Genomic DNA, 21,248 nt, shown 5'->3' with positions numbered 1-21,248 from the left:
GCATTTTTCTATGATTCTGGCAAGCTCAATTGGTTGATCTGTTATATCTGTTTCTTTCAATTTCTGGCGGATCGCCACGGATGCTGCTTCTCCTTTTATGTTGGCTAGTAATATAGCAGAGACCTGCTTGAAGTCTTTCAGTAATTTCATACCAAGAGTTAAAGCAGGTTCTGGACCGTATTCATTCTGAATTTGTTTTAGCACATCTGGTATTACCGCCATGGAAGGAACACCATGTGTTTTCGTGTAAATGGAAGCAAAGACTGTACCCCAAGTGTCACAGTCTTCCACGTGTGGTGCGACCCCCATTGGAAGGCAGATGGCCAGAATTCTGGGTTTTTCAATAGGGGTAGTATTCGGAAATACTGCCTCTATTTGAGTAATTTTCTGCGCTAACCAGAAAGGAATTTGTTCCCGTTTTATGGGTGTTCTACCAAGACATGATTGTATGTTCTGTGGTGTAATTTTATTTGTGTGTTCCCCTGATGAGGGGTCAGCTGTGGAACATTAATAGCTGTTTGGACTGTTGCAGCCGCATTACATATTGGACTAACTGTCTATGTATTTTAATTAATGTTTTTAGCTGTGCTAACAGCTCTTCGCGAGACATTTTTTCAATGTCCGGATGTAGTGTGTAGCTGGCTAGAACCGGCCACGTTGCTCCTGGTCTACCTAGTGGACCGAGCCTGGTAATATGATCATTGTGTTTTAGGGCACCTTTAAACCAGAGCAGGTGCTCTTGGTATTTTAATGAGATTTCAATCTCCTCGAAAGGAGCGTACTCATCCGGTGGATCCTCTATTTTGTAATAGTGGAATTCGTGTGTTGTAGCGTTTGCCGCTGGAAATTTTATCCAAGAATAGAACACCTCTGTCTGCCGATATTCATGTGCCTCTATCACGAAGACGACTGTACCACCTCGTGAGGTCAGTCTGTTTTCTATAAGTTTTAACGTTATAGTTTTTCTTATGTTTGCCGGGATGATATTTGCACCCGGTGGGTAAATCCCTGTTTCATCGGATTCACGCTGAGTCGCATTTACTGCGGCATCAGCGTTCCCATTGTTTCCGCCTTCTCCTGGCATTTTACTGTCAGGAAGGTCTTTTGTTGCAGATCAGGTTTCAAGGAGACAAAGATTAGGTGCACAATATTTTGGAACACTGTATCCTTCAACGTTGAATAAACCAGAAGCTTTACATAGGAATCTCTTCCTACTAAGTTAGGGCGGATTTTAACCTTTCACCCACTCCAGGCGTCTATTGGAGTATTTACGGGAGAAAAGGGTCTGTGTGAAAATGCACGACTGAGTTACTCTAACGTCTTGCGTTAGTTTTATCGCCTTACCAAACGTTGGGCGCCATGTAGTGTAGTTCCTATTTTCCCTATAGGCCCTGCGCATTGGAATAACATAAACAGCAGTGTAGACGTAGAAGTGCGGTCTTCTAGGTCTCTACTGACTACGTTAGACTTAATTGGGTTTGCACCAGCTAGCTCAGAGGTCACTGGAAACTTTCTTGACTGAATAGGAAGTGATCAGCTTCCCTGGCTCAGACAAGAAGGGATTCAGTTTTTCAACAACCGCATTAACATGACAACTTTGCTCCTCAGAATAAGAGTCAATCTCTAGAGTCGTGTGAAATAATAAACAGCTATTTCACTCAGTCAGTTTGTGCAGAATTACTTTCACCTGGATGCAGAGAATAGAGAGACAGGCGTTTTCAATAAAAATGTATTATTTATTGAACAGTCTTTCTTCTCATGCAAGAGAAATGAATTGCCACAATTGCAAGACTTGTTATTATAAAAAGTGCGTACAGTAAAAGGAGTATTGCGAAATAATACTGTAAAAGCATTGATATGGTTTCTTAGCCATATGATGGTTAAAATGAATAAAATATATACATTCATATATACATTTGGCTAACGTCCTCAACTGGTGCTTCTAACTACGCCTACCCCAGTGTACCTGACCTAAGCCTAATACTTGGGAGGGAGTAAGTAAGTAGCAGTTTAAGTTAAGTTGGTTTTGGCAAGGGTTTGCTTCAAGAATTCTCTCTAAGGGTTTAGTCAGCACCGTACCTCTGGAATAGAATGTTAGAGGTCTGGTATCTCCTCTCAGGACTCGATATTCCAGTTACCCGCAAGGTTAGGCTGGAAACGCCGGAGCTGGATTTTCTCGGCAGGAGAAAAGACAGCTTCTTTCTCAGCGCGTCAAGGAGGAGGAGGGGCAGCGTCTGTGTGCTTCTCGCATCTGCTGGGCTCTGCAAGGGACAGCTGTTCTGCTCCTGTATTCACCACCATTGTGTGTGCTTAAGGCAACGTTGGTATTATTTATACCTGAAAGGTGCCTTGTTTGACGTAAGTTTTTGGATATAAGACGTCAATAAAGATGTCACTAAGAACTGGTCGTTCTTACAGTGCTCACTAGAGTTCTATTACTAATCAAAACAAAGCAAGCGGGGCTTTCCCAGGTTGCTGGGGGTTTTATCTGTTGAAAGAACTCGGTGTGTTATCTAGGAATTCAAGGAAGTGGCTTCTGCTGTGTCATGTACTGTAATGAGCTGCAGAGACGAGTTACTGAAATATGGCTCTGATCGTTTATGCCATTATGGGGATATCCATTGATTATAGCCGTATTAGGGCATGAGGTCACAATATTGATCGGGGTCCTAGATAGAACACAACAGAAACACTAAGCGGAAAATTGTGATTAAACCGAAAATGTCTTTTCTGATACTGCCAGTGTTTTTGGCTCTGGGAATTATTGTTTTTTAAAGGATGTTGTCAAGAGGAGAGAATGGTTGATGCAGAGATTGTCTCGTGGCACACCCTAGATCACATTCCTCTTAAAGTAAAAAAAAGTGAAATAAATCACACAGGCTTCTGAACTGAGGACTAAGACTCATTTTGGATAGCAATTGCTTAAATGAGCTATCTAGATACTTTCCATGTTTAAAAATTGAAGAGGTCCAATCTAGGTAGCATAGGGACCCAAGCCTCCTTTGGTTTACAAACTTTTAGAAAAATTGCATTTTCTTGTCCTAACTAGTGGGTGCCTGCAACTTGTATCCTGGGTGACATGACAAGGTGTAATTTCATAATTCTGAAAATGCCACATTCAAACAATTGCCATTTTCTTGCCCTAACCCTTTGGTGCATTTAGTCTTTAGCTCTGGTGACACAACCAGGTGTATTTTGCAGTTGGCCTTGGTGTATTTCTTCAAGAAAGGGACACAGAGGGGGACTAGGTGTTGGCAGGATGGGCCATCCTGCCAGGATGGAAATGGTAGAGCTGTACACAGCCCCACTTACATTTCAAAGGAGCTGCCAGAGCACATTCACAAAGGACTCTACATCAGCCTATTGTCAGCCCAGACGTCCTGGGACCAGGGCAGGGAGACAGAAATCCCAGAACCATCTGTGGGGTAAAACTCCAGCTGTTTCTTCCACTTCAAAACTGGCACCAGATATAAAACTAGAATCTCAGGCCAACTTTCCAAAACACTCCTGGATCTGCAAATACTACAGTAGTACATCTCAGCTACCAGAGTGGTGCCCTGCTACTCGAGGCTTGTCCTGCTTTTTGAGAAGGAAGCCTGGACCTGCTGCCTTCATCCCAGGTAGAGTGATTCCAGGGGTCTGGTGGCCGACCTCACTTTCTGAGCTACAGGGACACAATAAGCTCCAGTGGTCTCCATGCATCTGCCCAGCTGGCCGGCTGCACTGGACCTGCCTGGATCTGCGACTGAAGCTTCTTGAGCCCTGCTGGTCTCTGCTGGAGTGAGTTCCTGGTACTAGAAGAGGTGCCCAACAAAGTCCTGGATGTTTGTCTGGCTTCGGTTGAGATCCTGCTGTGAACAGGAGAAACTCCTAAAATCTTATGCTCTTTGCAACTTGCCACACCCATCAATGTGACGCTCCTGTGGACTCAGCTCCAGCGACCACCAGCTATGAACTTCAATGCGAGAATGCACTTTGTGCTAAAGCATCAACAGAATGAGGAGACCATCAACTCAAAGTATCAGCAGCAGCTGTCCACGCAATACTGTGATGGCCATCTGTGATACCCGGCTTGCTCTTCATGCTAAAATGATGACCATCCGAGAAATTACCACTGCTCCTCGCAGCCTTTTCAATGACTACCTGGACTCTTTGTCCTGGACTTTGAGAAGGTAACTTTTTCAGTGGGACTAACCTAGTCCCTGTATCCAGCCCATGCTCCATCGCATTTGGCCTGAATTTCTGACTTTCTCCCGGTATAGCATGACCACATAACCACGAGTGGAACTTTGTGCTTTTGGGTGCTATACTTACCTAAATATTTGAAATTGCTTATTTCAAGTTCTTCTGATTAGATTTTTTTTGTTTTGGTCTCAATTTATGTATTACAGTTTGCTCTATTTGTCTAAATTCGTGTGGGATTTTTTTCATGTTGTTTTTTCACTTTATTGCTGTTTTTGTGCTGCATAAATACTGTTAGAAATTGGGTTTCTGTTTGGCAGAAGTATGCACCCTGTCCAAGCAAGAACCACAATCCTAGTTAGGGTAAGTCACAAACAAACCCTAAATTAACCTGTGCTCATCCCCGGTAACTTGGCACAGAGCAGTCAGGCCTAACTTAAGGGACAATGTGTAAGGTATTTGTGCAACACTTCAAACAGTAAAACAGTGAAAGTACCACACCTGGTTAAGAAAACAGAGCTTAATTTAAATAACAAAACTAGACCAAGATTACAAACATCCTATATGTATAACAGAAGTTATGAGTTTTAAAAGAATAAACTGAAATGTAATGCTTAAAAGCATAAAGCACCTACTGGGGTCATGCTATACTGGGTTAAACCCAAATGTTCACAACCACGATGGGGTGGAGATCGGATACAGAGTCCAAGTTTGCCCGGTGCAAAAGTACCTTATTTGCATCGCCATTGGAGCAGAGATGCTAGGAGCAAAGGGACTATACATCTGTCGAACTGCAGGAGGAAGTTGATGTGTTGGCTCCAAGTCGCACAAAGTTGAGGATGTATCAGGTATGGAGGTAATGTGCCATGCAGTTGGTGATGCAGTGTCCTTGATCCTCGCACCGATGTGTTGTTGAGGGAGATGCTCCAGTTTCAAGCAACACAACTACGTAGATGTGTGGATTTCTACTGGAGCAGTACTTTATACCCACTTCCAAGGGCCGAGGACTGGATTGGTACAACTAGGCAAGGCAAGACTCACAAATGGCAGAGTCCAGGTGCGGATGTATGACGTTACAATGCATGCTTTTACCACGCATGCTGTTACAACGCCAGTTTTACAATGCAAACCTTTACAACGCATAGCGCTTTGGGGTGCTGGATAGTGAATAGTTTAATTTACTATTCCAACTCCAGTCCCAGTGGACCCTAGGGAAGGTGTTGGATAGTAAATTAAATGTATTCCCCATCCTAGAGCGCCCCCATGGGGAATGCATTGTAATGGTTTTCGTTGTAAAACCTGTGTTGTAATAGCACTGCGTTGTAAAGGTTTTGTTGTAAAGGATGTTTCCCTCCAGGTGCTGTACCAGGGTCGTTGGAAGTTTTTGATGTCCCTGAGTCTTCAGAACAGCAGGAATGCTAGCAAGCCCTTGAAGTCACTCTGGGATCAAGTGGTGCAGGTCTAGTCCTTGTCACCCAGTCAAGGAGGGCAGCAGGCAGGTCAGCAGAGCATAAAAGCAGTACTTCCAGAGCAGCAGTCTAATAGAGTGGCAGTCTTTCATTAGCACAGCAGTTCTTCTTCCTGGCAGAGTATCCACATGTCCAGATGTATACTAAGTTTGTATGGTCAGAAGTCCAGTATTTTTACCCAGTGGTACCTTTGAAGTGGGGAAGCATTCAAATCGGGTCTTTAAGGTACAGAGAGGTCTTCTCTTCTTTCCCTGGCTCCAGACTCACTACAGGATGTTAAGCAGTACTTTCTGTGGGGACAGGAGACAGCCTATTCAGGTGTAAGTGTGAGACTGTGCACAGTTTCTCCTTCCCACCCCTGTCCATGATGGCCCATCATGATGTGAATAGCCCATCAGTCACACTTAAGCTCCTGCTGTATGTGGCTGTTTATAGGGTATGCACAAGTTCCGTCTGTCACTCATCCCAGACGTGTATTGGAAACAGGCCACAGGCTCACAGGGCTAAGAGCAAAAAAAATCCATCTTTCTAAAAGTGGCATTTTTGAAATTGAAATGATCAATTCAACTTTACCATTACAGAGGATTTACCATTACAATGTCATAGGTACTAAACATGACAGCTCCTCCACCGTGCAATTGGGAACTACACATATTAGATGTTCCAAGGGATCCCCAAGGTTAGCCTATGGGAAGGGTAGGTCTCACAGAGTGAAAATTAATTTGGGCATTTTTCACTACCAAGACATGTAAAACTTACAAGTATATACTCTGCCTTTTACTTACACAGCACCCTGCACTATGGGCTACCAAGGGCCTACCTTAGGAGTGACATACATGTAGTAAAAGGGGAGTTTAAGGCTTAGCAAGGGGTTTTAGATGCCAAGTCGACATGGCTGTGTAACCTGTACACACAGGCTCTGCAGTAGCCATCCTGAGACATGGTTTACAGTGCTACTGAAGTGGGTGGCACAATCAGTAGTGCAGGCCCAGTAGTGACATTTAATATACAGGCCCTAAACACAGGTAGCACACATTACTAGGGACTTATAAGTAAATTAAATATGCTAATGGCGGATAAGTCCATCAACCCATGTTTAGGAGGAGAGCACCTGCACTTCAGCACTGATTAGAAGTGGTAAAATAACCAAAGTCCTAAAACAAACAAAACAAGATCAGCAGAATTGGAGGCAAGGAGGTAAAAAGTTTGACGGAAGACCATCCTAAGGCTGACAGGTCTAACAAATACTTTGCACATTGCCTCTTAGTTAAGCCTGACTGCTTTTGTGCCAAGCTACCAGAGAGTTAAGCACGGGTTAAATATTTGAATTTTGTAGTCCACCCTGATAGATATTAGGATTTTTGCTTGAGAAAATCCACCCCACAGTTGCATCTCCAGGCACTCACTTTAGAACTCTTTCGTATCTGTGGAAAATCAGAAAGGAACTGGACCTGTTGTCAATGACTTGAGAGGAACCATAAATGACTGGACCTGCTCTCTCTTGTACCCAGGACAAAGAAGTGGACTCCAGTGGTCGGTTGACTGACCTCATGTGTGGCTACAGGAATGCAACAAGCTGCAACAGGACTGAACCACCTAACAACAGTCAGAATGTTAATGAGTTGACGGATCACTACATAACATCAATAGGAAACATCGTCAATGACACCATGCCACAAAAAATGAAAAGAGTCGCAGAGAAGCCAAAAAATCCTTGGTTTAGTGTATCACTGAACGAAGATCGGCGCAAACTGAGAATGGCCGAAAGGAAATGGAGGCAACATCCCTCCTCTCCCGAGCTGAAAGCCCTCAGAAATACCAGAAATCAATACAACAAAAAGATAATCAATTCCAAAAAAGAATTTATAAGAGCGGAACTGGACAATGCCACAAACAGACCCTGTAAACTCTTTGAGATTCTAAAACAACAGTCAAATAAACTAACCAAAACGGTTCAAGAGAACGCAAGAACTCCCATAGGTTGCGAAGAATTCTCCACATTTTTCACGGAGAAAACCAAACTGCTAGAAACTGAGCTCACAAGTGCCGCGGCCAACCTCCGGACCCTTCCTTCTCCTGATAATGAGGCCATTGTGACAACAGTGGGTCCCCAAACAAAAAATAAGGCAAATTGGGACACTTTTGAATTATACGACCAGGAAAAGATCGCCAAAACGCTAGCGGAGCTCAGACCAAACAACCATTACCAAGACCCTCTACCGGCAAAGTGCGTAAGAGAAATCAGCCACACCCTAGTTCCGATCTGGACTGAGATAATAAATGCTTCACTAGCACAAGGGATCCTCCCTGACTGCCTAAAAACTGGTCAGGTGGTGCCCATCATCAAAAAACCGACAGCGGATGCAACAGACCCGAACAACTACAGACCAGTGACCAACATCCCTTTACTGGCCAAACTTATTGAGAAGTGCGTGCAGGGCCAACTGAGTCAACACATTGCGAAGTTCTCATTATTAGATGATTGCCAATCTGGATTCAGAACAGGGCATAGTACGGAAACTGCAATCCTGCATATTGTTGATGACGCCTTACAAGCCCTAGATCGAAATCAAGCATGCCTACTGATTCTCCTAGACCTGTCATCCGCATTTGACACGGTAAATCACGAAATGCTGATGACCAGGCTACATGACAGGATGAGTTTGTCCGGAAACGTGCTGAAATGGTTCAATTCTTTCCTGCAGAATTGGACTCAACGATTCCTGGTCAACCAAGCAATCTCCTCCCGCGCCCTAACGCAATTGGGGTCCCATAAGGTTCAACGTTATCCCCTGACCTATTCAACTTGTACGTGGAACCTCTCACGGAAATTCTTCGAAAATCACAGATATCCTATCACATGTATGCAGACGACACGCAAATATACATAAAGATTGCCTCCCTTGATGACATTGACCTAATGAACGAGACACTAAAGAGAGCTCTGCAATGGTTAACCTCTAATCATCTAAAACTAAATGCCCATAAAACAGAATTCCTACTAATTTCACCAACAAAGAGCCTACCCGAGGTAAAGGAATGGACTAAACTGGTGACCGCGCTGAATTGCACCCCGACCCTAGTTAATTCAGCTACATCACTAGGAATTACGTTAGATGAGAACCTCGACATGAAAGACCACATTAACTCAATGGCCAAGAGCGCCCGTTTCCACTTGAGCTACCTAAGAAAACTGAAGCCATTTATCTCAGAGGCGGATCTAAAATTGGCTACCCAATCCCTAGTTATCTCGAGGATTGAATACGGCTGCACCACGTTAGCTGGCCTACCAAAAACATCCACTGCACCACTAAAAGCCTGTCTCAACGCAGCTGCAAGACTCATCAAGGGATCGAAGAAATTCGATCACATATCTCCTCACCTGAAAGCACTAAACTGGCTACCTTACGAGGCCAGAATTCAAATGAAGATGGCTTGTATAACTCACAAAGCCGTTCACTTCAACACGCCGAGATACCTAGCCAAGAAAATATGCTATCCGGAGGTAACAGACCAACTAGAAGCATTAAGGAGTTACTACTGAGGCCAGCCTTTTTCCGTAAGAAAAAGACCTATGACCGAGCGTTCTCTGGAGCTGCCCCTTGAGTCTGGAACTCACTACCACCAAACATCAGGAAGATTCAAAATACAGTAACATTCAAACGGGAACTGAAGAGCCACATGATGAATAAATACCTTACATAGAGAAGCATATTGATCACTGATATGAACATCTACGCCAAAAAGGCGGATGGCCTTGTCAAGAATTTTCTGAAGATCAATATCCGACAAATGACTTTACTACTACTTCACATCTATGTGATCTGATAACTGTATCCTATAACCAAAACTATATAACCTCTACCTCATTTTGGCTTATCTCTGTGATCCTGGATACAAGCTAAGCCTTATTCAACTCTTAATGCTAATTGCACACGTGATTGCACTGGTAATGCTATATAACCCTACCTCACTGAGCCTGACTTTATGCCTAAGACTGAAGTTGATACTTATTCACCTCGTAATACTAACTGCACAGGCTTAAGAATATATATATCTAATCACCCTTATAGCCTATCGCCTTCTACCTCATATATGTTTGTTGTTATATTCGCTACTATAATGTCTATTTGTAATCTACATTCTATGTTAAGCGCTCTGATACCCACGGGTCTTGTCCGCGCTACACAAAACACTATAAATAAATAAAAAACCCTGGGTCTCTGCCTGACACTATGAGGGCCTCCCTTGAGGTTCTGGGGCCTTTAGAAGTGTGTTACTGAGGTAGACTTGAAAGTAAAGGCCTAAGTCAGAAGGTAAATTCTTTGACCAGGATGAACCTGGTTGGTTTATCAGACTCCCACTCTATTGTGATAAGCATCAATTGTGCCTAGATAACGGTCTACAAAGACCATTGTCTATCATTGAATCATTGTGATTTCCTGCACTATTTATATTGTGTTATGTTCTGTTAATCATTTTATACAGCACACATTCACCAGTGGTTTCTTAATGCTCAGACTAAGATCAGACAAAAAGAGGACAGAATCAGAAATACACTTTTTTTTCAAACCCATGTTTATAGATTTCTATCGAAATTATCTGAAATCACAGTTCCGAAGGTAAGCGTGATGGCAACATTTTCCATTGGGATGGCTCTTGTTCTGAAATACTGCGTCTTTCTATTCTTTTTTTCTTAACTAGGGGAATTATTAGAAGATTGGATTTTACGGAGCGGAGCTTATCCCCAGGCTCTCCCTAATTTATGAAGTGCATGGTTGGTCCGGTGAACCCTTCTAGAAAGCAGATCCCCAAACAATACCCCCTGACCTTGGGGCATGACCGCCATTGGCTTGGGGACACCGCACTTGACCGGAAGTGGTAAATTCTTGCAAAAGCATGAGGAAGTAATGGGTGTGGACATTGGCAACGTCACCAAAAGTATGACAATGCTGGGATCTAGCTCTTTGTTCCTACCTACCTCGCCACAAGCACTGAATCCTCGCTTCATTGCCCAAAAAGAGGCCTGCAGCAATTATCAGGAGTGCTGCGATGGGATTGACTGTTTTTCCCACCCACTACTTCTTTTAGCTTGTGCTTGGGTTAAGAAAATATGGTTTGTCATGAAGTAGGTATGTTCAGGTGTTTTGTGGTCGCAATTTTATTGGTAAGTGATGCATTGTCTTTAATTTCTTCCTTTTCGTGTAGGAGTAATGTTGTGTAACATTTGCTTTTTGTCATATTGGGGCACGGTGAGCTCATGGTTGGTGATGACATTTCAAGTCCCCTTTGCATCTCATAGGAACTTTACACACAGGAAACCAGTGTTATGGAAATTCAAAGGGGTGCTTGCAGCATTCATCAAAGAATCTGTAATTTTTCTTAGAGGGGTGGGGTGGTCACTCTTTCTGCCCTTTACCTAGCGTTCACGTATTCACACAATGTTTTTATGGCATACGCCTCTTTGTGGTTGGAGGATGCGGTCTGCACAGGAGATCAAGACATGGCCCAGTTGACCAGACTGGCTCTCTGATGGAAGTTGGTGTTGCCCCATGTTGGGTTGCTCTGAAGTGAGCAGGCCTCCTGTATGATTTCTTTAGCAGACCAAGGATTTCACTTAAGCGTGTTTAAGCTCCTTGGAGAGGCCATTCGAGGGCTCTACTAAGGTCAAGGATTCCAGGAACACAGAGTTGAAGAGCCAAATATGAGCGCACAGAATGTCTGTTGATGCATTTGGAGGTATAGGGTTGTAGGTAACTCGATGTATAACATACTTTGTAATCTGGGGAAAATTACATTAACCTTATAATGGGTATATTGTATTGTTTGAGTGCATACCTTTCCATGAAATGTTTGCTACTTGTTTATTAATTTATATACGGCATGAAATTGTTTTGTCTCTAACCAAACAGTCTTCTAGTCACAGGATTTCGTTTTTGTATGAGGTGGTTGGCTGGGAAGGTGGGGTTTCCAAGTGGAGATGGGGGCCAAGGGCATCAACATTTCTCCTTTCATAGTATTTTTTAAACGTTTTGAATATAAAGTGGGGGTCATTGCCCTTAAGTGCTTTTAAGGTTAGATAGCAAGCTCCATAGGGATTTAATGTAGGTATTTCAGGACCAGAGGAACATGGAAATTTCTTGGAAGTTTATAAATCAATTGTACTGCTTGATTTTGAATGACTTGGATTCTATGTATCAGCATGTTAAGCAAATCAATATAATTTGAGTTTTCATAATCCATTCTTGATAAGACTAATGCCACTGTGACAGTTTTTACAGCATACTATATATGGAGTTGGGCAATATTTTTTAATCGTTTTCAGTAGGTAGATAGTTTATTTATTTATTTATTGGATTTGTAAGGTGCTCAGCTACCCAAAAAGGGTTTCCCGGCGCCAAGGCGGACAAGGAGCAGAAATCAAGGGGCAGTTAGATGGAGTTATTAATCAAAAAGCCAGGTCTTAAGACTTCTACGAAAGTGGATGTAGTCAGTTTCTTTGCGAATGTTAATAGGTAGAGTATGCCAGAGGGAGGGGCCTAGGTAGGAAAAAGATCTCCCCCCATTCTGGAGAGTTTGATCCTGGGCACGACAAAGTTGCCCATGGTTTTAGATCATAGGTGGCGGGAAGGAACATAGGGACGGACAAGTGCTTGGAGGTATTGCGGGGCAATGCCTGCCTTGATTTTGAACATATAGCTCAGGGCTTTGAACTTGAGACGGTTCTCCACCCTGAGCCAATGTAAGTCTCGTAAGTGTCCAGAAATGGGGGAGGCCTTGGGGATTCTGCAGAGGAGTCTGGACTAACTGAAGTCTACGGACCACGGCCTTGTTAGAGCCCTTGTAAAGAATGTTACCGTAATCGAGCCTCAATGTAATGAGGGCGTGGACAACGTTTTTTTGAGTAGAGACAGGCAGCATCCATAGGATTTTCCTGAGCCATTTTAGGATGGTAATGCAAAGCGCTGTCACTTTGACGGTTTGCTGGTGCATGGACAGCGAGTCGTCAACAATGAAGCCCAGATTCCGAACATAGCTGGTTGGTTTGGAGAGGTTACCCATCTGAGTCGGCCAATGAGAAGGGCTCCAAAGTTTTTTCTGCTTACCCAGGATAGTTTTAAAGATCACTGCTCCAATTTGAGGTTTTAAGGATAGATTGCCATCTATAGGTGCCTCCTTGTTTCAGTTTATGTCTTGAGGACAGGATCAGGACCCATCTCAGTAGGCCAGGTCAAATGGATCCAGAGGCTTAGTGTTTTATACAGTTTCACTATTTCTGTTTTAACCACATTTCTACTCCGAAATACATCAGTTGATGTTCTGAAAGTTCTGCTTGGATTTGGTGCTACCATCCTAATGAAAGAGGAGCTGGGAGTCATCAACATGGTTGCAGAGTCTACAGTCTCTATTGCCCAGTTCCTTGATGACAGATCTGATGTATAGGTAGAATAGGTGAGGTAAAAACAATGATCCCTGGTAGACGTAACAGTTCACTTGAACTGCTGTAGCCTTAAATGGAGTATGGTGGACTGCTTGAGTGCAGTGTTAAAGAAATGATTATATTCAACTAAGTGCATGGCCCCGTAGGCCAGCAGCCTCCACAAAGTTGACTAATATGTTATTGTCAACCATGTCAAAGGCTGCTGACAGGTCTAATAAAACCAATGTTGATGTTTGTCCTTCATGCCCATCCCAGCGCAGCTCATCTAGTGCTGACATTATGACAGTTTGAGTGCTCAGGTTATTCTTCATAGTAAAAGCTCAGTTTCCCCTCACTGGATTTTTGTCATTTTTGTGTCGTTTTTTAAATTAGATTTACCTTTATTTTCCTAATTGGTTTTGAGATTTTTAGTGTTTTCCATTTTGACTTTATTACTGTTTTTGGTACTGCATTGATACTTTACCCATTGTCCTGAGTTAATCCTGTCTGTTTTGTGCTATAGCTATTCTGGGGTTGAGCTCAGGCTAATTTATTAACTTTAAGGCTTCATCCTGGCAAGGATTGTGATTATTCCTTGAATTTGTCAGGCTTCCACCCAAAATAAATTTCTTTTCATGAGCCTTTTAGCAAACAATGTAGAGTGCATGGTATTTAAAGGTGGGACATATAGAAATGTAATGTTACCATGTCCCAATAGTGAAAAGGCCATAAAGTTATTATTTACTAGCTGTCCTATGTAGAAAACTAAAGTATAGATTACATTACTAATATTAAATCTTTGACAGGGCATCAGCTAGAAAATAATTAAACCAAAATTCTTAATAGTTAGTAAAGATCCAATTAAATGATGAAGTATTATTTGTAATAAATATTAGGGAAAATTATCTTGTAGAAGCTACCCTTTACTTGTCTGAAGTGTCTGAATGCTAATTAGCTGTAGCCTCCGTGAACTACCAGTCTGTGCTCAGCCCAGGAAGAGGTGTGAAAGAGGTGCAACCTTCCTCCCACAACAACAAAATAGGCTGACTTGAATAGGCAGAGATGACTCCTATAAGCACAATGAAATATGCAGAGTGGGCCTGTGCCCCTCCTGTTGACACCACAGTGTCTAACTCTCCATGACAGGTCTAACTGAAGCATATGGTAACATTTTGAGCCCTTCAAAGTGAGCAAAGAGGATTTTTTCAAGACAAGTCTTATGTATGCCCTGTCTAATGGCTGAAGGACCCTACAGTTGTCCTAATAGACTTCTGTCTGTCTGTCTGACTACAGTGCCTGCTTCAAGTTTGAGTTTAGTATTAGATGTGGTTAGACACTAGTATGGCCATAATCCACTCCTCATTTACACCACCAGCTTTAGCGCCTCATAGTATGGATAAGGACCTTTGCCATCTTGGATTTGCCTTGAAACATTACATTTTGGGCCTAATTGTGGTAAACCAAACAGGAACTACTGCAAAGGTAAGGAGGCCAGAGCCTGGGAACCTTTACTCTATTGGTCAAAGGGAACTATGAGGGTCTTGGGGTGTCCCCCAGCCAAGGGCTGATGAACCCTACAAAGCTGAAAATTCATTGACCCTTTCTCAGAAAACTATTGGGTTTGAGAAAGGACACCAACAGACTGAACCTGAAGCACTTGGCATTTGTGATCTGTGAGAAAGACCTGTGGAGGTTTGACCTAATGCAACTTGAAACCCAAGGATAGAAAGATTTCCATGGATCACAAGGCTGATCCCCTGGGTAGATACAGGGACATAAAACATCTGAAAAGGATACTCTTATTAAGAATCCCAGCTGACCAGTGGTAATGGACCTGGATTGGACTTTGCTGTTGCACTCTGCCTGACACCATGAGAGTCTTTAAATGCTCCCCTTGAGGTCCCCCAGATTCCCCAGGTGTTTGGAATGATACTCCTGTGATTGTCTGGGCTCTAAAAAAAAGTTTGGGAACTTTTTTTAAACGTAAACTCTTGAGCTGCAGAACTGCAAGGGAATCTGCCACAAAAAGTATTCGCAGTTCCATGGCATCGGATAAATTCCAGGTTTTCCTACATGAATATGAGTTTCTCCTCAGAAAAGCAACAAATGCCTTTTCAGATTAGAACTTCCAGGTCCTATCATAGCCAATCTATTTGGTATATCTGACCCATGCTCCGTTGTGGTCTACTTCAAATTGTACCTAGGTCTCAGTCTCCATGGACATATACACCATTGCTGGTCTAAGCTTTTTGATGCTATTTTTACATAGCTCTTTAAAGTTTCATATCTCCGGTTTCCCTTATTGGAATTGTCATTTTGTTGTCATTTTGCTTCTATCAACTTATTTATAAATTGGAGTGTTATTTTTTTTTTTACAGCTTTTTAACTGTTTTTATATTTTTAAATGCTTTACACTTTTTCCCTAAATTAAAATCTGACTGCTATGTATATAACTGAGCTCAGGCTTAAATTACAGATACCTTTGACTGGGCTTAAGAAGTCACTGACTTTATTACTTGTGGTGGATTGCCATTAAGCATGGGCGAATTTTGCAAATTTGCGATCCGCGAATTTGCGGATTTGCGAATTCGCAATCCGCAAAATTTGCGAATTAGTGCGAATTTGCGGATTTTTATATTTTTGCGTGTTCGCAGGTGTTCGCTGGGCGCTTTGCGTGTTCGAGGGTGTTCGGGGGCGCTTTGCGTGTTCGCTGGTTTTTTTTTTGTTAGGCTAATCACTGCCACCCTCTCATTTTTTATGCCCTTCTGCCCTCTGTACCACTCGTTTTTGTGCCCTTCTGCCCTCTGCCCCAATCATGTTTTGTCCCCTTCTGCCCTCTGTCCCACTTTTGTTACCTTCTGCTCTCAGCCCCACTTAGAATGGCGCCGTCAAGCTGCCAGCGCCATTCTAAAATAGCTACAAAGAGCTTCAACAGGAAGCACTAATAGATAAAGTAAAGCAGGTGCTTGAGTTGAAGGTCAAATTAAGTTACACAATCATTAATTACCCCAAGTTTGAGCTTCAACTCGAGCACCTGCTTTACTTTATCTATTAGAGCTTCCTGTTGAAGCTGACTTTTGTAACTATTTTAGAATGGCTCTGGCAGCTTGCCGGCGCCATTCTAAAAGAGTTACAAAAGTCAGATTCAACTTTTGACCCAATCCGTTCCACTCGCGGATTTTGCGGGAAATTAGCGAATCTCGCGGATTGCGAATTTACCAAAAATCCGCGAGCGGAACGGATTTTCCGCCCATGCTTAATTGCCATCCACACAATTAATATTTCACTATTTTACAATACTAAACAGCTTAATGTTGTTGGGTGGTGAAGTGTAATCGGATCACGCGAATATTTTTTAGGATTCAGAATACCTCACCTCCATTATAAGCCCTGACAAGTCCACCATCTTAAGGGCCTGAGGGAAGGGATTCATTCACAATGAAATGAACAGCATTACACCTGTGATTTTTGAACTTCTTGAGAGTCATGGAAATCCCTGGCCCATGAAGGTAATTCAATGAAAATCATGGATGTATATGCCGTCATTTAAACTGACAGCTGTTCTGCAAGTGGAAAATCTGCCATTTTCCTATTATCACTAAGGTACAAGTACACCAAAACTTTGTTCAGCTTTTTTTTGTCATACAGAAATTGTGTCTTAAGCGGGGATACTCTCTCCCTTACGTCCTCAAAACATTTGAGCATGTGTGGGTGTGTACTGTACAGCATACTTTTTGTACTAATTTTATGTGTGTAAATTTGGTGTCAACATCCTTTGAGGAGGTTTGTGTAGGCACACAAAGTTGCAACTTTCTGCAAGTTACCCGGGATGCCCATGTTTCCACCACTAACTCCTAATGTATGACAGCATAAAATCAGCCATGACATTGGGTTTTTCTCAGTTGTAATTTCCATTTACAAGAACATTTGTCCACACGTTCGGGTTTCGTGACTCAAGATTTGCCACTAGCACCCACATTTAATTTTCCCCTTAGTGGTGCACAATGTGTGGTGATCCAGACAAACACAACAATTCAGAATCCTATTGTTTTTAAAACTGAGGTCCCCAAACAAAACAGATCAGGGCTTTGCTGTAATTTAAAGACATGGGGCCCTATTTATGAAGGCCATGTGCCTCCGGTAAGTCACTTTTTCGCATTTTAAAAGTGACGAACCAGCTGCGCAAGGCCTTCATAAATAAGGCCCAGGAACTTTTAGGGTTGAGTGTGACATGTTTCTCTTTTGGCAGTATTTTCCCGGGTAAGGGCGTAAATCTTTGAGGCCCTCACTACACTTTGCAGGAGCCCATTTTGCTTTGTTTTACGCATGGATTTAAGTGGGAAAAAAACTGGGGGTGCTCTAAATGGGGCGTCGCACATTTCTTAAAGGGGTGTGGCCTACCCGAGTAGGGGCCTGGTCTAAATCAAGATAACTAGCATTGTGTGCTTAAGAAAATCATGAAGTCGCATTCAGTCACAGAATCACCCAAAGTAGCATTTTCCCATATATCACAACTGTAAAACACCTTCTTATTACACTAAAATGGATTAGTTGGGGCAACTAATGTGTAACTAGAGATGGGGTCAGCAGAACGTACCTAGGTCTCATCAGAGAGGTATAGCTTGGTTCCTATGACAATTGAGCGTGGTACCCACAACTGGGCGTAGCCGCTGCATTTACAGAGTCAGCCGCAACAACCAACAAGGTGATGGGAATAATTCTAACATGAATTGCTGTCAAGTTTCGGACTCATGAATCCACTGAAAGCCCGTGCCATCCCTCAATCTCTGCACTAATGCACAGGATGGAAAGTGCCAACAGGCCCAGAAATCAGGTAAGAAAGAGAATTCCTCTGTCTTTAGAGAACAAGGGAATGGGAGCAGAAGAGCAATGGCGAACTGAAGCCCACCTCCTTTGCACAGCTCTGTTTCAAGAGACAGCATCCCCTGTCTTAGTGTTACAAGGAAAGGAAAGCTCACTGGCTGTAGGGCTGAGGGCATGTGCTGTACAGATAACACTGGGCATATAACAAGGAATAGATTCCTTACGAAACAAGCCGTACTGGTTTCAGAAGTGAGTGGTACAACAGTAACCCGGGGGCGTGCCAGAAATCTGACTGAAGTACCCGGCGCACTGCTGCAAACACACTTGTAAGACCCACCAAACAAAGTAGGCAAGAAGCAGCACTACAAAGGGGCATGGCAGGAGAGGTGCTAACGGTGACCCAAGAAATAGAGAGGGCGACAATAAGGGCTGCCAACCAGATTTGAACTGAATTATAAACTGGAAAGCAAAGGCAGCTATTGGGCTAAAGTCCAGAAGTCTTGAATATGAATCTCCCCCCATTGGTGTAACAAAGGCCCCCCGCAGCCCCCATGATGCTGGACTCCCCAAGCTCCTGTGTGGTCAGAGAGGTCCCCCTCCAGACGCAATGTAACTCCACCTGACGAACCGCCGCGTTGCTGGGGGAAATCCTCATTGCTGTGACCAATCCGAGCGCGGCTTGGAAATGATGATCCCGGGCCTGTGGTGGTGAATACTGGCAGGGTGTTTTCAAGGCTCCTTCTCAGAGCGTCGAACCCGGCCTTGGGCACACGACACAGCCCGAGGGGCGGCGGTGGAGTCAATGCCCACACAGTGCTCGGGGGCAAAGCAGGCGCTACAAAGTTCCTCAGAGGAGCGTTAATCCACACACACAGAGCGCGAGGGACTCGATCCTGGGGCAGATCACTTTTGAGGCAGAGCAGGCCTCAGCTGTGTGCCGATGAGCACACCGAGACAGATTTTCACAGGGGGAAGCGCTACAAAGGCGCAGCGCAGAGACCCACAAAGCAGCTGGAAGGGTGGGTGCTGGAGAACTTTTGTATCCCTGACTTCCCAGTTCTTCTTAGACCCTAGGAGACAGGAAGGCTTCAGAGGAGCAAAGCACATAGCACAGCTCCTCTTCAAGTTAGGGGGACACAGCACACAGCAGACAGTCCCTCCCTCAGCAATCACAGCAACTGTAGGTAAACATGTCACACAGCATTCCCCATGTTATCCTATGAGCAAGATAGCCTTTCAATAGTGAAAAACGAAATTGGCAGTATTTCACTATCCAGACATATTACCCACACTAGTAACACCAAACAAAAACCGGGACGTCTGCTCACCCTACCTTTGACCTTTGAGGTCCAAAATAGAGCCCCCTGGAGCCCCCTTTCGAGGCCCCTCAAAAAAACTGGGGGGGGGGGGCTCAGTCCCACACAGCCCCCCTCCCACTTAAAGCCCTGGTTTTACGTCATTCATACTGCGGTGGACTTTCGGCAGTGTGGAACCACAGCTGAGGTACCGGACCTTTTACACAGTTATGTTTTGAGTGAGCTGAGGGTGAAGTAGATCTAAGTTGCTTCAGGCAAGCATGGCATTTAGAATCAAATTTGCACTTGCCTTCTGCTTTAACCACACACAGGTTATGTGTGAAAAGTCCAAGCTTTTTGAAAATGAAAGGGAATTAATTGCACAGTTTGGGGAAATGCCATTGATTTGATGTTTGGGTGAAGGATGGAGAGAAACGATTATTCAGAACAATTTTTAGCTTTAAGCTTAATATAATATGGTTTCATATTTTTTTCTGATTATCGTACATCCTAGAGACGGTTGGAAATTAGAACGTGAATTTGGAATGATACAGAGTCCTCGGTTAATTATTGCCAAACTCCATTTGGTTCATATTTAACAATTGAGAAAGCGCGGGGCGCGCACATGATCAGCAACAGAGCGTTAAAATCGAGCGTCCAAATAGGGTTTCTAAACACATATCAAATTCAGGGGGGTCCCTGCGGGATGTGGCGCGAGAGCTCTGCTTGAATCCCCGGGGGATAATAATACACAAAGCGGTGACAGGATGCTGAGAGTGGCAGGGACCCAATGAGATACCGCGGGGGCGCTTTTAGCCGAGGCCGTGGCGCGTGCGCGTCATCCGGGGCCTGGCAGGAAGCAGCAGCCACCTCCCTCTCGCCCCTCCCCCGCCCTCGCTTCCCAGCCCCACCCAGAAGTGTGGCCGCCTTTGTGATTGTAATTGGCCGGTGTTTGTGAAGTGGGGCCTGTGTTTACTTATGGCTTGGAGCTTATGTTTACCAAGTCTGCTGGAGGCCAAGTGACATATCACCGAGGCTTAGTTCCTGCGAGCTTTCTCTCTCCCCGTGTCTTCGGGCGAGCCTCCCCTTCTCAGTATCCCTGTCTGCCTAATTCACGAGCTTCTGTGAAGCAAGCACAGGAGGGTACAAGGCCCACAGGGAGGAATTACACCTAATTACTCAAATAATTGCTAGGCTGTTGCCTTCTTAGTCACTGAAAATAATTTCCAGGTCTCTGGCTTTTATAGATAGTCTTCCAGAGGCAGAAGGACACAGCCCCCTTTTTAACTCAGCCCATTCAGTCACAAAATCAGAACACTTGAGCCAACAAAATTAATAAGCACCACTTCCATTACATATATTTTAGGCTGTTGTTGCCGTGGCGATAAAGTCAGGGACATTGAATCTCCTCTGTTGAGCCATTGTTATCATCCCTGGCCATCTGCTGCAGAGGAGTGATATTCCATCTCATTTGCATGATGACTGATATATGGGAGGCTTGGAAGGACATATGCCACAGCAATCATGTGATGAAAATTAAAGTGAAAGTTTTGGGCCCAGAGCCGAAAAAGGGGAGAGAGAAAAAAAAATCTGCGTACGCGCGCGAGGCTGTTGATGTGCAAATGTGAATCATATTGAAGAGCTCTGAATAGGGAGGTGTGACGTAAAGAGGGGACCCACGGGCAGGTGCTTATCTCCAGGCAGCCAAAGGCGCTGGATGTCATATCATGGGAACTACCTTTCAAAGACACAGCCCTAGCGCGCAGAGCAGCTCACCAGGGACCGGCAATGCAGGACTCGTGCGCGCACCAAAGTAAGTTCACTAACTTCAGCTCTTCCCGCAGCACGCACACGCGCTTTTAGCAACACGTCCTATCCGCGTTTGTGCTGTTGTTGTTGTTATTGTGCTCCCTTCGGGGCAAACGCTTTGATTTCGTGCTGCCTGTGAAGAAAGTGATGCGCCTCGCAGGGCTTTTTGTTCTGTTTTGTTTTAAGCGCGTTGCAGCTTGCAGAGTGCGTTTGTTTTCAAACTGAAATGCAAAAAAGCCTTAGTTACAT

General features: G+C 43.9%; 1 protein-coding gene across 1 annotated transcript in view; it reads left to right on the top strand.

The window, feature by feature from the left end:
- The first annotated feature begins 20,899 nt into the window (after positions 1 to 20,899).
- The window catches only part of ST18 (ST18 C2H2C-type zinc finger transcription factor), a 428,044-nt gene continuing 427,695 nt past the window's right edge, over positions 20,900 to 21,248 (top strand). Inside the window, exon 1 of the mRNA XM_086917999.1 lies at positions 20,900 to 21,003. Coding sequence (XP_086774125.1) covers positions 20,979 to 21,003 — 25 coding nt within the window. The 5' untranslated portion in view covers positions 20,900 to 20,978. The remainder of the gene's footprint in view (positions 21,004 to 21,248) is intronic.

Source organism: Lissotriton vulgaris, chromosome 4_1 (assembly GCF_964263255.1).
Source record: "Lissotriton vulgaris chromosome 4_1, aLisVul1.2, whole genome shotgun sequence".
NCBI lineage: Eukaryota > Metazoa > Chordata > Amphibia > Caudata > Salamandridae > Lissotriton > Lissotriton vulgaris.
The sequence above is the reverse complement of the archived record's forward strand: the minus strand, read 5'-3'. Positions and strand labels throughout refer to the sequence as shown.